A 16302-nucleotide genomic window follows, 5' to 3' on the forward strand; every position below is an offset into this window, starting at 1 on the left:
ATTTGTCAAACCTACCAATTACTTTGGTAGGCCAAGTAACCAAGTCTTGGAACGTCTATTTATCAGAGGAAACCAGTTGGCTGGAGCAAAATGGTTGAAGTGGCTGGGTGAATTTCGGCACGCACCTACCAATATGGTGGTAAACGAAATACATTGACAAACACCCCATAATCCCTTTTCAGAGGGTTATCGATGTAGATTGTACAATTTGGGACTGTGCATTTTGGCCCCACATCCTGGTTGCGCAAGTAGGACAACACTGTCGTATGTGTGTATGATGAGTTGAGTATTCATAACTGACTGCAAAGTATTGATTTTTCTGCTTTCATTATCATCCAGATTTCTTTGACGTGTCCACATAACTTGTAATGAGTAACATGAGTGTAAATGGTCAATGGAAAGGGATGGTTATCGAGGAGATCAGTTTGGAAGATCCACATAGCTCCTATAAATATCTGCCAATTGCGTCTTTACTGTAGTTTTGGTAAGAAAAAGAAAAAAAACATAACATTACTCAATGTTACAGGACCTTGCTGAGTAAAATCCAATGCGTCAACAGGGCAGTGTCAGAGGGGTGATTTTGGAGAAATATGACACCAACGATGCCCTCAAAACTTTTGAATACATCTTAACGGGCAGTAAAAAGTCTTTGCAAACTTCTGTACTTTCCACAGACGTCTGTCAAGCTGGCAACACTGCTACTTTTACAGACAAAATCTTTTCATCAGTCAATGAACGTGGATCAAATTCCTGGACAGGAAATAGACTTTGTGACTGACAGCTCTGACCAACACAGGAAACTCCAAGCAGGAAATGTGGGTCTTTTGCAGTGGTACAACCATCACCGATTTGACCGTGTTTTATAGAAGGGACACTGTTGTTACATGTCTCTTTAGGATGTTGCTGACCTAACATTACCCCAGTCAGTGGTTTCCACCGCGCACCTCAAGGTGTGACTTTGAATGAAGCTTGACCAAACAAGAAGCTGTGAGTGTTGCTGAAGAAGTATACAGTAAGTGTGCTCAGGGCACTCCAACAATGCTTGCTCGGGAAGGATTTCTCATTTGTTTTCCCCCCTGTTACAGATGCCCACGAATCACATATTCATCCCATATTCTAAATATGTACGTCAAGCTTAACCAATTAAACAAATTATACCAGTGTTGTGGGATTAACAGAGTACCTCGAAATCAAAATAAAAAAAAATCAAAGTCGGGCTTCGCAGCCACAGGGCTAATGGTGACACCTAAACACACAGATGTGATCTTTTGTTCATTTATCGTAATTTTATGCTTCTTTAGTTTATTTGGACTTAAGAGTGTTTCATTTAAGCTTACATCAGCCAACTCACATACATTTTATTTTGCCACAGATGTCATATCAATGGAACAAATTAAGTCTCCTGAAATGAAGCAGTTGAGCACTAACCTCACAAACCAGAAATCTCCTGGACTTTATATCATCTGGCTTGCGAGTCATGTTGAGCCCCACAAAACATTGTGTGTTAATTTGACAAAATGAAAGAAAAAAAATTAAATGGACATACCTATTCCACACTAACTTTTCAGTCCATTGATCATTTGAACCAATAAGCTACAGATCATGAAGCCACTTATTCACCCTTCTGGACTACCTTCCATAAACCTGGTAAATATCACACAAGTCCAGAGGCAGTTATATCCACCAATGACATAGGAGACACAACCCTCCACGTAACTCTGACAGTACAAAGAATGTGTCATCACACGTTGGGGGACGTTACATACCGACTTTGTAGTGAACGCAACCCTCCAGATCTCCTACAGTGGTCCATCCCTGTTTCTTCTCCACCTCAGGGTCGTTGTGAAGGATTTTGTTCCTCAGCCAGGACAAGTAGTAGACCCGCAGCTTGTTCTTTTTACCTGCAATGGTGGAGTGACAGAGCGGGGGGGGGAAGGAGGTTAAAAAGAGAATAAAGGGCGGTAAAAAGAGGGAGAGGGTGCGAAGGACAGTAACAATATGGTTAGATATGTAGAATGAGCTGCAGGGCATGGGGCAAGTCAGAGAATGTCTCTCACCAGTGCAATATGATTATTAACAATGTGCAAATTAAGTATGCAGGGTACAGGGGCTCCACTATAACTGTTCACTCCCCCACTACATTCTGTGTACATTAGTGTGGATAAATGCTCTAACAATACTATTCTCAACAGTGTAGTATATTCTATACTTCATTTCATACTGCACTTATTTAAACCATCCACTATGGTCAGTACTCAATTTTGTGTTAATGTTAATATACCAGTGCAGTGTCTTAAAAATGCAATACTCAGTGGGTGAGCACTGTATAAAAGAGACCTACTGTTCAGATTTGCTTGTTTAAATTTTTTGTTGTGCAAATGTTCTGTCCTGTGGGTTTGTTTTGTTTGGGTTTTTTTGCACTCTGTACAAAGATGCTGATTGCCTCAATGCTTTTACTCTCTTGTCCACTTAACCATCCTAGATATGTGGACTGGAGGCCCTTTGTCTCTCAGTATGAGAATGCTGCACTATGACCCTTGAGGTCCGTTTCCTTTTTTTGGGAAAATCTCACCAGGTCAAATTCCCCATGTACAAAATACACAATTGGCAAACAATACAACTTTAAAAGTCACCCGTGCTCTAGAAATTAAAGTAAGGACTTGAGGAACCTCCAGGGGTTCTTTGGATTATTTTGGTCATAGTGGGAACCTCAAAAGATTCCTTTAGGGGGTTCATCAAAAAAGGTTTCTGAAGTTCTCTTTGGCATTTTCCACCTTTATTGGACAGCGATAGTAGAGAGATAGAGGAAAGTCAGGGAAGAGGGGATGATGTGCAGCAAAGGGCCTGAGCTGGATTCGAACCCAGGTCGCTGTGGTAAGGACTCCCAGCCTTATGTGGTACCACTCTACCAGGTGAAACACTGGGGCGCCCCTGGGTTCCTGAAGTTTTCTGATGGTCCCATGGACAGAAGAGAACGTTTTTCTACAAGCCCCTTGGGGACTTTTGGATTCAGAAACCCTTGGTTCTCAGACAAGTCCCTGATGAACCTCTTATAGAATAGCATCATTACACATTATTATTGCACATGGTTATACTAAACATATATTTTTTGAGCAAATCTTTAACTCAGACAAAAATCTGAAACAAGAAAGCAGGATCAATCAGTTTGGTGTGTTTCTTGTCTAAGTTTGAGTTATATTGAGTACATTATTTGCACAATTTGTATATAGACATTTATCAGAGTATACCTTCTGTACATGCCTGTATTTTCAACTTTCAAAAAAAAATTTTTTTTTTTTTGTTACACAATTTTGGAGTTGCCAATGAGCATTTCACTGCTCACTGTACTTGTACGTGAAGTATATGACAAATAAACCTCTTTGGATCTTTAAATCTTGAGGAATTAATTCATACATTTCCTCCCAACTTCTGCTAAATTCAAACCAAAGTAAACAGGAGATGCAATATAATTACAATCTGTGTTTATGGTAAGTTTTATGCTTGCACATGCCTCAAACCCCTCCCTGCAAACATTTGATATTGTCAGTTTGTGTATGCACTTGCAAAGAATGTGCGAAACGCTGGAGCTCCAAGCAGACATTAAAACAGGCAAGTTTTTCCATTATAAATTACTGTGTTCAGCTCTTCACCTCATCCATCATTGCCCAGAGAAGTGATTTTGACAGTAAAAGAAGAAGAAAAAAATACATGGAGTAATCCTTCATCCTGTCTATTGAGAATGTTGTAAAATGGTTGGGGCAGTTTAGGATTGCGTACGTGACTCATGTGGAGGGAAAGTGAACAACGTGTAACTTATGCATGTGCGACCGTTGCAGAAATGCCTATGCAAAATGGACACAATGTACACTGTGACAATCCTAGTTTTCATTGCATGCTAACTAAATGGTGTTTGCCTTTTACCCAGCCAGCAAAATTGTTTTTTTTTGTGTGTGTGGATCCCCCCCCCCCTTGTTCTCCCCAACTGTACCCGGCCAATTGCTCCACCCCCCTGCCGATCCGGCGAGGGCTGTAGACTACCACATACCTCCTCCAATACATGTGGAGTCACCAGCCGCTTCTTTTCATCTGATAGCGAGGAGTTTCACCAGGGGGACGTAGCATGTGGGAGGATCACGCTATTCTCCCCAGTTCCCCCTCGTCCCCTGAACAGGTGCCCCAACCCCGACCGACCAGAGGAGGCGCTAGTGCAGCGACCAGGACACATACTCACATCCGGCTTCCCACCTGCAGACACAGCCAATTGTGTCTGTAGGGGCGCCCGACCAAGCCAGAGGTAACACGGGGATTCAAACCGGCAATCCCTGTGTTGGTAGGCAAGGGAATAGACCGCTACGCTACCCGGACACCGACCAGGAAATTTTTTTAAAAGATGAGTCTTTGCTGAACTTTTTAGGAGCTGAAGCTGAAGTAACAATCTCAGAAGCTGTTAGATTAGAGATGTTGGAGTTAAATTTAACTTAACACAAATTAAACTTGACTGTATAACATCAAGAACAACGTGTTGATGCAGAATAGATGGAGCAAAATATGCATTAAAGAAGACTTTCCGTTACTACCACTGTAAACCGTAATGACAGGATAAAAACGATGACTGGGTACTTTCCCTGGAGCAAATAACTCTCAACTTTCACAAGATCCACAGCATTGTCTGGTTTCGAGCACAATGGCTGAAGCTAAATTTAGGCACATTTGCGAGGAAGTACGACATATTGACACATATTGATGTGCAAAAATCTGTAATTAACGTGCATGTAGCCCTCGAGTGTACCAAAGACGGCTGTGTTGGTTTACAAAACCAAATTGCAAAGGAATAAACAAAGAAATGGAAATAATGAAAATAAAGAAAAGAATAAAACAGTCCCAAGTCCCAGAATATAGTGCCTTGCAAAAGTATTCAACCCCCTTGAAAGCTGTCAGTTTTGTCTCGATTACTTTTGATACTTGCACATAGTTTTCCAGTCAGTATTTGTATTGCAAACCCATATGCTCTAACAGTAATTTTTCAAAGTAATTTTTCAGCAGATCTTTTAAAGAAAATTTAAAACAAACTTCTTCTTCGGCAGTCCATCGAAACAATGATGACTGAAAACAAACTTGCACTGTATACGTATTCAACCCCTTCATATTAATACTTGGTAGAACCACATTTTGCTGCAGTAACAACTTTGAGTCTTTGGGGGTATGTATGTACCAGTTTTGCACTGCTTGGGAGTGATTTTTCCCCCATGCTCCCTTGCAGATTTGCTCCAGGTTGTCCAGGTTGGTTGGATGACACTTGTGGACTGCAATTTTCAAACGGTGCCAGAGATTTTCAGTAAGATTAAGATCTGGATTTTGACTTAGCCATTGTAGGACTATCACCTTTTTGCTTAACCACTCCTGTGTTGCTTTGGCCTCGTGCTTAGGATCATTGTCCTGCTGAAAGTTGAAGTTTCTCCCAGGCTTCAGTTTTTTAGCGAACGGAAGCATGTTGTCTTGCAATATCTCCCTGTATTTTGCTCCATCAATCCTTCATTTAATTCCAACCAAATGCCCAGTTCCTCCTGAAGAAAAGCATCTCCACAGCCTGAAGCTGCCACCACTATACTACACTGTAGTGATGGTGTTTGCTGAGGCATGGACAGTGTTAGGTTTGCACCACATATAGTGCTTTGAATTTTGCCAAAAAGCTCCATCTTGATCTCATCTGACCACAAAACCTTGTCCTACATCTTTGCTAGGTCACTCTTATGCTTTCTGGCAAACTCCAGATGTGCTTTGATTTTTTTTTCTTTTTCTTGAGTAATGGCTTCTTTCTAGCAAACCCTTCCCATATAGGCCAGTTTTATGCAGAGCTCTTGATGTACGGTTGAGTGATGCACCTTCACTCCACCCTCAGCCACTGAACTCTTTAGCTCCTTCAAAGCTATTGTTAGCCTCTGTGGTTTCCCTCACAAGTCTCCCTCTTGCTTGGATGCTGAGTTTTATGGGATGGCCTTGTCTACGCAACGTCTGGTTGGCATAATGCACTTTCTATTTCCTCACTATTGATCCAACAGTGCTCACTGATATAGCCCAACACTTGGATATTATTTTGAAGCCTCTTCCTAATTTGTACATGTCTATTACTTTTTCTGTAACTTTCTGTAATTAAACTTTGGAATTAATTTTCACCCCTTTCCTTCAGATTCATAGTCTGACCAATGATATACAATATTACGGGGGCATCTGGGTAGCATAGTGGTCTATTCCCTTGCCTACCAACACAGGGATCAACAGTTCGAATCCCCGTGTTACCTCCGGCTTGGTCGGGCATCCCTACAGACACAATTGGCCGTGTCTGTGGGTGGGAAGCCGGATGCGGGTATATGTCCGGGTCACTGCACTAGTGCCTCCTCTGGTCAGTCGGGGCACCTGTTCAGGGTGGAGGGGGGACTGAGGGGAATAGCATGATCCTCCCACGTGCTACGTCCCCCTGGCGAAACTCCTCACTGTCAGGTGAAAAGAAGCGGCTGGCGACTCCATATGTATCGGAGGAAGCATGTGGTAGTCTGCAGCCCTCCCTGGATCGGCAGAGGGGGTGGAGCAGCAACCAGGACAGCTAGGAAGAGTGGGGTAGTTGACCAGGTATAATTCAGGGGAAAAAGGGGGGGAAATCCCCCCCCTAAAAAATATATTACACAGACCAAAATCTAAATGTATCATATGTAGTTCAGACAAACCTGAAAACTTTGGAGGGGAATACCTTTGAATACTTTTGCAAGGCTCTGTATCTGCAACGCCTCTGCAAAGTGTTGCAGAGACATTTACGTGCATTCACACTGCAGAATGTTCCGACCTTTATGCAACTTTTCCATGACGTCCGTGTGTAACGTGTCACTACAACCATGTATGAGAAAAATAAATCTTAATGTGGTTTGTGGCTGAATCACGTATGCTGTAACTTCCATCATGGAAAGCTTTTTCCACATTGATACTACATACTGTAGTACCCTGGTGTCACTCAGTGGCAATTTACCCAACATCCGTTTTGCTACTCAGACTATTGGGACACTTATGACGGCACAACATGACAACAGAAAAGGACCGGGTGTGTGTGTGTGTGTGTGCGTGTGTGTGTGTTTCTGTCTGTAGTTGTGAAAGAGAAGTGAGCACCGGCGCACACACGCTAATTCTTAAAAAATGTGGGATACTACATCTGTGTGTTTAGTTGCAAGAGTGTGGGTGTAATATACAGAAAAACAATGCAATGCAGATTCCCACAGTCTCCCCCTCCTCCTCTTCTTGTCTTATGGACAGAATGTGTCGGCTCTATACATCGCAAAGTGACACTTTTACACGACTAATAAACAGTCAAAAAGAGAAATGAAACTGTCTTTCTCTGCACCGAGAATAGAGAAGTGGCCTGAAATTAAGTAGTCAGAGGTAACACAGCTTCCTGTGGGCATCATTGTACATAACAGCCCCCCCCCTCAAAAAAAAGTTGTGTTTTCTTGCATGTATGAAAGGATCTGCACTGAGGAGACAATTGCCACATAATCTGCTGTTTGCATGTCTGTGATCTTTTATGTCATGGGGTACGTTCTGTGTGGTTTCAGTGTATGAATGTATTTTTGTGTGTTTATTCTAATGTGTGTGTACCTGATATGGTGACCAGTACGTTAAGGCCCTCCAGAACATCCATCTGTTGGAAGCGTCGTCGGCTGATCAGTGGGTAAACCTTTCCCTGGCCACTCCGATCCAACAGCATTAGACCGCTCTCTGTGCCTACCAGCAAGTTCACCCCTATAACACACACACACACACACACACACAGATACAATTACTATTACACTTCATCTGCCAACCATCTGTCATATCCAGAAGGTACACAAAGATACTCAAGTCAATCCAATGTATATAAATATGTTTATCTTATTCTTTATGTTTGGGGCCGAGTGGGGGCCCAATCATGCTACTGTGCATGATTGGGCCCCACAAATCCACAAATTACAATATGATGGCAGATTATATTGACAAGACAGATAATGACTTTGTTGCCACCAGGTGGTGAAGACAGTCGTAGACACAAACTGACGCTGAACATATCACATGACTGACAGTGAACGACACCATTCTTAACATTAGTACATAGTCAATAAAAACATTAAGAACAAACAATACCAACATGTCATATCATGTCAAAACCAATTCTAATTGTGATCTTTGAGTCGGGCTTTCATTTAACTTTTTTCTTAAATACTATTGCATTCAATGTTATGTGATACAGTCACCTGCTTTTGAAAATTAATTCATCGTCTAACCCTTGATCTACAACCAACGCAACATCTGTCTCTTCCAACAGATGTTCTCATTTTCATCATTCCTGCCTTTTTTTGGGAGGGGGGGATTTTCCCCCCCTTTTTCTTCCAGTTGTACTTGGCCAATTACACCCACTCTTCCGAGCCATCCCAGTTGCTGCTCCACCCCCTCTGCCGATCCGGGGAGGGCTGGAGACTACCACATGCCTCCTTCAATACGTGTGGAGTCACCAGCCACTTCTTTTCACCTGACAGTGAGGAGTTTCACCAGGAGGACGTAGCGTGTGGGAGGCATTCTATTCCCTCCAGTTCCCCCTCCTCCCCAAACAGGCGCCCCTGACCGACGAGAGGAGGCGCTAGTGCAGTGACCAGGACACACCCACATCTGGCTTCCCACCTGCAGACACGGCCAATTGTGTCTGTAGGGATGACGCCCGAACAAGCCAGAGGTAACATGGGGATTTGAACTGGCGATCCCCGTGGTGGTAGGCAAGGATATAGACCACTACACTACCCGAACGCCCCATCATTCCTACTTTCTACATTTGATCAGTGCAGAAGAGCAAATCAGATCCCTCCGTTTTTTCTTTTCTTGCTTTTTTTTTTTTAACAATTTTTAGATTTTCTGATCTTATAGAAACTTTTAACCAAAGCGAATTACAAGAGAGCCAGCAATTAACATATATTTGTGTGTCGCGTCTGGGTAGCATAGCGGTCTATTCTGTTGCCTACCAACATGGGCATCGCCTGTTTGAATCCCCGTGTTACCTCTGGCTTGGTCAGGTGTCCCTACAGACACAATTGGCTGTGTCACCGGGTGGGAAGCCGGATGTGGGTATGTGTCCTGGTCGCTGCACTAGAGCGCCCTCTGGTCAGTCAGGGCGCCTGTTCGGGGGGGGAGGGGTAACTGAGGGGAATAGCATGATCCTCTCACACTACGTCCCCCTGGTGAAACTCCTCACTCCCCTCCCCAGATCGGCAGAGGGGGTGAAGCAGAGATCGGGGCGGCTCGGAAGAGTGGGGTAATTGGCCGGATACAATTGGGGAGAAAAGGGGGGGGGGGGATACACAAAAAAAAATAAAAAAAAGTGTGCAATAGTAATGGAGGATTCAAAGTACTAATAGTTTTACAATGCCATAAATCAACAGTCATGTTAAGTATTCAATGGCTTTAAAGTGTTAATAATAGCTATTGGGATTTTATAGGAAAAATGTACAAAACAGAGATGGACAGGGAGTAACTGTGAATAGCTGTGATGTCGTTAATTTCACGAATATGATTTGAATGCGTGGCTAACAGGAACGAATGCTTATGGATGACAGTTGTTTGTCACTGATATGCAACTCAACAAGTGAACAGCAGGGGTGACTGTGATTCAGACTGCTGTCAAGCAGAGGGCAATATAAGCTCGCAGCTGCAGCACCAATGGTGGCTCTGCGATCGGCAGGATGTAATAAATGCTCACAGATGATTGGCTGTCAGTAGGAGGCGAGGCAGATAAGATGAGGCTGAAGATATCATCAGCCTACATTTCCCTTGTTGAAGCAAATTATTAGACTAGCAGGTGCGGGTGATCGGCATGCACCACAATGGTTAAACAGGGCTATGAAGATATAAAAACATAGGGAACTCTTTGTACAAAGGCTGTTTGGCAGATGGGGTGTAACTCGGAAGAATCAGCAGTTTGCTGTCTGGGGAACAAGGAACACCTGTGTGTCATTAACTTCCCTGCCTGTATGTATTTTAGGGCCAGGCAAAGATTCAGTATCATCACCTATCTTCTTTCAGTGGTGTTATCGGAAATTCAGATATTGTCCTATCATGATGCACAATTTCACTGTCTAAACGGATGATAACGTGACTCTACACATTAAAATTTCTCACAAAATGTTTGAGGGAGTATTTTTTGAAAACTAGTTTTGGTTTGATATGTTACTTTACACTATCATACACAATTCAATGCGATGAACCTCAGTGATTCTTTTTTTTTTTTTTTGGCATTCCCCCCCCCCCCCTCCCTTTTTCTCCCCAATTGTACTTGGCCAATTACCCCTCTTCCCAGCCATCCCATACTGCTCCATCCTCTCTGTCGATCCGGGGAAGGCTGCAGACTACCACATGCCTCCTCCAATACATGTGGCGTCGCCAGCTGCTTCTTTTCACCTGACAGTGAGGAGTTTCACCAGGGGGACATAGCGCGTGGGAGGCTCACGCTATTCCCCCCAGTCCCCCTCCCCCCCGAACAGGTGCCCCGACCGACCAGAGGACGCGCTAGTGCAGCGACCAGGACACATAACCACATCCGGCTTCCCACTCGCTGACACAGCCAACTGTGTCTATAGGGACGCCTGACCAAGCCAGGGGTAACACGGGGATTCAAACCGCCTTCCCCATGTTGGTAGGCAACGAAATAAACCGCTATGCTACCTGGACGCCCTGCTCAGCGTGATTCTTAAGCGTGGTATTTGTGCATATGGAAGCAGATATGACATATATTCATAATATGCAAAATTCCCTATGATTATCGTGGTAATATTTTCCATTATCATATTTTATATATATATATATTCATACATTGTGTTGTATTAACTCTCAGATGTACGTTGCTTTGGATAAAAGCGTCTGCTAAATGAAATTGTAAATTGTAATATCACCCAGCACTAATGTGTATGTTTTAACAAGCACAGAAAGAAACCCAGGGAAAGGCCGATAATCTGGCAAGTGTGCAGGTTTATCTGTGACATCTGTTATAACCATTTTTCATCCTAGGAAAATAATTATTAAACACTGTGAACTACACTGAAAATAAAATTTGGAATGGGTGCGTGTCAGGACTGTGTTGTTAATACAGGTCTGAGTGCCATTTTCTGTTTTTCCTCCAGAGCAGAGTACTTGCACATTTGCAGAACTCAGCAGTCCCGGGCCGTCTCATCAAAACATTGCAAGTTTCTGCTTACCCCAGAGGGCGGCGCACAAGATCTCGGAGTTGAACCTCTTCTTGTACTTGCGGATCTCTGGCGTGTCACTCTGTGGGCGTGTGTTGACTGGGTTGACGTTCACCACTGAGCCCTTCCGAGAAGGGTCAGCCCTCAACGCCTCAGCAAGCCGAGCGTCATTGCTGTAGCCTAAAAGGTCAAAGGGCAGGGCTTAGGTAGGGGCATGGGCATAGGATGTAGAATTCAATGGACAGGGGTCAAAAGTTAAGGATCAATGTTAGTGTTGGGAGTGTGTTTCCTTGTTTTGAAATATGTTAATCGTGGGCAGGTAAGAGATAGACCAGCACAGAAAGGCAGAAAAAAAAGAATAAAAGTCAAAAGAACAAAATTTGAAAGAAGTAAAATGACGTTCTGAAAATATTTTTTTTTAAATCCAATTTAGGGCAATTGAGGATGACTGACACTTGATACAATAAATGTGAGTTTGTGGTTTGTTTTTTTGTGTGTTTGTGTGTGTCTGCAGGGAATAGAGTGGACATAGGGCTGTGCTTGATGGCTGGCTGTTTTACCAACCATCTATGGATAGCTGGTGCTAAGGGTGCACTCTTATAAATTTAGTGGCATGGATTTGGAACAGTTTTCTCTCAAATTATATGGGGCATAGAAAAGTCATAGCGGACAATGTAGAGCAGTGGGTTACCTAAAGGGACCACTAGGGGTCGTTGAGAATGTTCCAAAGAATAACTTTGATTTCACTGTTGTTTTACATTCAAGAAACTAAAACAATTAGTGTACAAAATATCAACAAGGTAATACAAATCTTTTGAAATATAAAAAAGGTATAGAAATCTGGATTGATTATTCTGATCAAAACTTCCATCTTCATTCTTAGCCTACCATAACAATAAAGCAGCTCTGGAATTAAATCCCACAACAAAAATCATCTCATATGAGAATCTGGGGACCCAAAGCGAGAACTATGATTTAATAGTTTCACATGGCCTGGACATGGTCTGGCCTGGACAGTGCGGCATGGCTCAGGAGGTACAGCGGGTCGTCCAGTAATCAGAAGGTCACTGATTCGATCCCTGGCTCCTCCAGAGAGCATGTCGAAGTGTCCTTGAGCAACACCGTGAACCCCTAACTGCTCCTGATGAGCAGGTTGGCGCCTTGCATGGCAGCCTCCACCATCAGTGTAGCGTGTGTGTGTGAACGGGTGAATTTGAGGCATATACTGTAAAGCACTTTGAGCGGTCGGTAGACTAGAAAAGTGCGACATAAATGCAGTCCATTTACTAATTACCATTTACAGGAAGAGGATTATGAGCTATGGCTTCCAGTATTTTATGCTTAGTTACTAAGCTAATCAGGTGAAGCTGTGGCTAGGGGGCTGGTTAGCCTTCCTCTGGGCGATGGGGTTACGTAAAAAAAGCACTGATAAAAAAGCGTGCACTTTTGTTTTGTAAACACACATAGGAAAGCCAGGTAAATAATGAGCTCTGTGACGTCGGTGAGGACGAGGAGATCACTGCAAGTGCCACTCCTCTCTACCTCCCTTTCAGCAGCCCTTTGGCTGGCTGTACTTATCAGCTTGGTTTGGCTTCAGACCTTGTGAAAACATTCCCATCAGGTCTTTTCCAGTAAGCAGTGGAATACAATCCCTATATCCTGCATTTAGCAGACAAGGGAGATAAAGTAACAGTGTTAATTATAATGGTGGTCAGAGTAGGCGCATCAGTCGAAGTTATGACTTAGGTATATACCAGCCTCCCTATGCTTGGTGAGATAGAGCTCAGGGTTATCGGTGGGAACTGAAAATCCTTCAGCTTGAGATGGGGAAGGGGCCCCTGAACATGATAAGAAACTCTTTTTGCTCGTCAACATGTGGAAATAAGTCGTATGACCCAAGACAGGCCAAGAAAAGGCAAACATTACTTTGTGTTCTTCCCACTCCTTTGCCTTCTCGATGTTGCTGAGATCCCATGAATCAAAGTCTTAAAAACATAGCCACTGTCCATCTCTTCTGTGGGCCTCGCCAATCCGTGACCTCAAAGAGCCCCCTTCCCCAGTGGGCCACCAAGGTGGAGTTGGGTTGGGGGGACAGGACTTACCGACGTTGTTAAGGGCGCTACCAGTGGATGGAGAGACTTGAAGGAGGCGCGGATCGATGAATGGAGTGAAGGAGGAAGAAGACTTGTGTTTCTGCATGGTGCTACTGCTGGACTGGCTCTGTTGGGGTGCAGAGGTGGGGACAGAGGGCAAAAATGAGCATTAATGGGAACAGAGACTTGGCACAATGCTCAGTCTCTTTTCTATCCAACGACAAGTGATCATGTTTCATGCTTAAAAAAAACCTATGCAATCGAAAAGCAAAACAACCCACAAGTTCTTCAATATGTGTACACCAATGACCAAGAACACAATTAAGTCTCATTTCAAGCACTGAGGTATACACTGTATTTGTGAGGCATGCAAACATAATGGGCATTCAGTGACAGGAGGGGGGATTACACCGAAGGTAAAGTAGAACAGGCAAAAACAAGGGGCTCATGGTGGTGGGAAAGACAAACGGTTTTTGTCCAAAAAAAAAAAAGAAAGAAAAAAAATGAACAAAAATGGGTCAACGGGTGTGTCTTTCCATTAGAAATATACTTGCCACACTGCTTCTATCTGCCCCCTTCGCTGTAAAATGTTGTCTGGTGTATGCGAGTCTTTAGTTGAACACAGGGTGAGGAGAAAATGAGATTTATATGCCTGGGGGAAAATGCTTCAAAAATCACAACAAGCCTCAAAGTTCTGTTTAGAAAATAAAACCCTGTAAGACGGTGCCAGAGAGGTCCGACTGTGACCCTAAAGTCACTGAAGCCTTTTGATTATGCCATTCCTTTCCTTAAAACAGCTAATTTATGCAGTACATATTTCACTGCTCCCCATGCCTGTAAAGATCACTGGTTCAATTTCCACACAGAGCTGATGTTCTTGTGGCCCTGAGCAAGACTCTAAAACCACGTTTCCTGGCTCACACCGACCTCTGACCCCTCTGGTGACGAGTGCGTATGTATGTGTGCATCGCTGAGACAAATTTGAGGAGACAATTACCAAATTACACTGTGTGTATATTACCGTCACTTTAAATCCCTGCTAAACAAAAATTCTTGTATTAACAATGAAATAAAAAACACTTGAAATGCTCCATGAAGTATGTTTTGACTAGTACATTAAACCATCTTGTCTGAAATTGCCTTTTTAATTATTATTATTTTATAGCAAATAAAACCCTTGGGGCAAGAAACGAGTTTTGCATCCTTCTCTCATCAGGTTTCACTGCACTAAGTAATGACCTAAGTGTACAGAAAAAATACTTCTTCTTGGACTCCTGCACTCTGCCAGCACCTACAAAGCTGTGGTTGTACAGAAGGCATCAAACAAACTTGAAAGACTACTGATGAGAGAAAACCCAACAAATTACTGCCTTCCAATGGACTTCCAAAAGCCTCCCAAAAAACATCTTTCCACCACCATTTCTCTACAGGAAACTTGTCAGTAGAGAACAAAAAAAAAAACGAGGTGGGGCCATGGCTACCATTGCTTACCAGCAGAGGGCACACCAACCAGTCCTGGTCAATACAATGAATACAGGAGGAAGACTATCAAAAAGGCCAGTCAGAAGTGTGGGTATGACACTAATTCCTCCTCCCCCCACTAGTACTCCAACAAATCCCACCTGCTGCACTACGATGCAGTCCCCAAATGGGAGAGTTGAGAAAAGGATAAGTTTAGGTATCACTCCTGAAGAGGTTAAAGTGAGAAGAACATACAGGTTGAGTATACAGGTAAGTGAAGGTAAAGTGAACAGCTGTAAATGCAAATTTGTGTGTGAGCATGTTGATATTTACAAGCTGTACTACATATAATTGCACATATCCGGTCTTTAAATCGGACATTATAAACAGCCACAAGGCCATTTACAAAGCATGGGAATTCCATGAGAAGATTAGTATGTTTATTGTATACTACTTTAATAATATCTATATAATTCTGTAATATTTATTATAAATCAAAATTTTACTCGCATTTTGTTTCAACTGAATTGCTACAAGCATGTTTGCACTCCACTTTATTTTTATCTTAGATGTTTTTGTTGTCGTTTAGTGACTGTAAAATTATAACATTCAATAATCTCTACTTGTCCTTTACTAATCAATCAGTTGGTCTGAATTCAACCCAGTATTATAAAGGGAATTATTAAAACTATAGCTCTAACTAAATATCTTGTTTGGACCTCATTAAATCATAATCTCTTGACCCCACATTCAGACTGGCCATCATGATAGTCAGTACTTGACCTCTCCTCAGTAGCCCCCTTCTTTCCAGACTGGTTCTTTTAAGAAGGGAGATTTACAGCTGTTGGGAGTCCTGATGCAGGGGTGGGACGTACCTCCATGAGGATGCTGAGCTTGTCCAGGGGGCTCTGGGGGGACATGGAGGAAGGGCTGGCCAGGCTGGAGGAGGGGGAGGTGGAGGCAGAGGAGGAGGGGGAGGAATGGTGGCTCTGCTGGATCAGGTCTGGGAGGAGGTGGATGCGGCCTGCAAAGCCATTGCGCTCCTGGTGCGGACCCCCGGCGGAGTGTGGGGACTGGTGGTGTTGGTTGTGAAAGTGGTGGTGATGGTGGGGGCTAGGGGTGTGGTGGCCTAGCCCTGAGCCTGTGACCGAGCCTGGGCTTGGGGCAAAGCCTGTGAGCAGGACTGGGCTCTGGCCTTGGCCCGGGCTTGGGAGGGGGCGCTTTTTGTTGTCACCTGCACTCTGGAAGTAGAAAGAGGGGTAGACGACTTTGGGTCTAGATGCGTTCCTTACAAGTTCAGGGGAAGGGAATGTGTTAACTAGAGTAAAGGGCAGACTACAGTGGCTACTCTACAGGTAGAAAGAAACACTATGTTAGTACAAGTAGGAAGGTCATTGAGATGACATTTGTTTTGGTTTTCAGCATTAAATGTGCCACGCAGGAAAATAACTGACATAATTCTAATTCTTAGCGTATGATAAAATTGTGTCACGTCTTGCATA

At 43.4% G+C, this 16302-nt stretch overlaps 1 protein-coding gene across 3 annotated transcripts in view; it reads right to left on the minus strand.

The window, feature by feature from the left end:
• Positions 1-16302, minus strand: part of LOC130120757 (mitogen-activated protein kinase kinase kinase kinase 4-like) — a 157328-nt gene that overhangs the window by 8457 nt on the left and 132569 nt on the right. For all 3 annotated transcript variants that reach the window (XM_056289475.1, XM_056289474.1, XM_056289476.1), the window contains 5 exons: positions 15676-16041; positions 13349-13466; positions 11259-11426; positions 7642-7785; positions 1767-1901 (listed from right to left, as the gene is read on the minus strand). In XM_056289475.1, coding sequence (XP_056145450.1) covers positions 1767-1901; positions 7642-7785; positions 11259-11426; positions 13349-13466; positions 15676-16041 — 931 coding nt within the window. The remainder of the gene's footprint in view (positions 1-1766; positions 1902-7641; positions 7786-11258; positions 11427-13348; positions 13467-15675; positions 16042-16302) is intronic.

This window comes from Lampris incognitus, chromosome 11, assembly GCF_029633865.1.
Source record: "Lampris incognitus isolate fLamInc1 chromosome 11, fLamInc1.hap2, whole genome shotgun sequence".
In the NCBI taxonomy this organism is placed as follows: domain Eukaryota; kingdom Metazoa; phylum Chordata; class Actinopteri; order Lampriformes; family Lampridae; genus Lampris; species Lampris incognitus.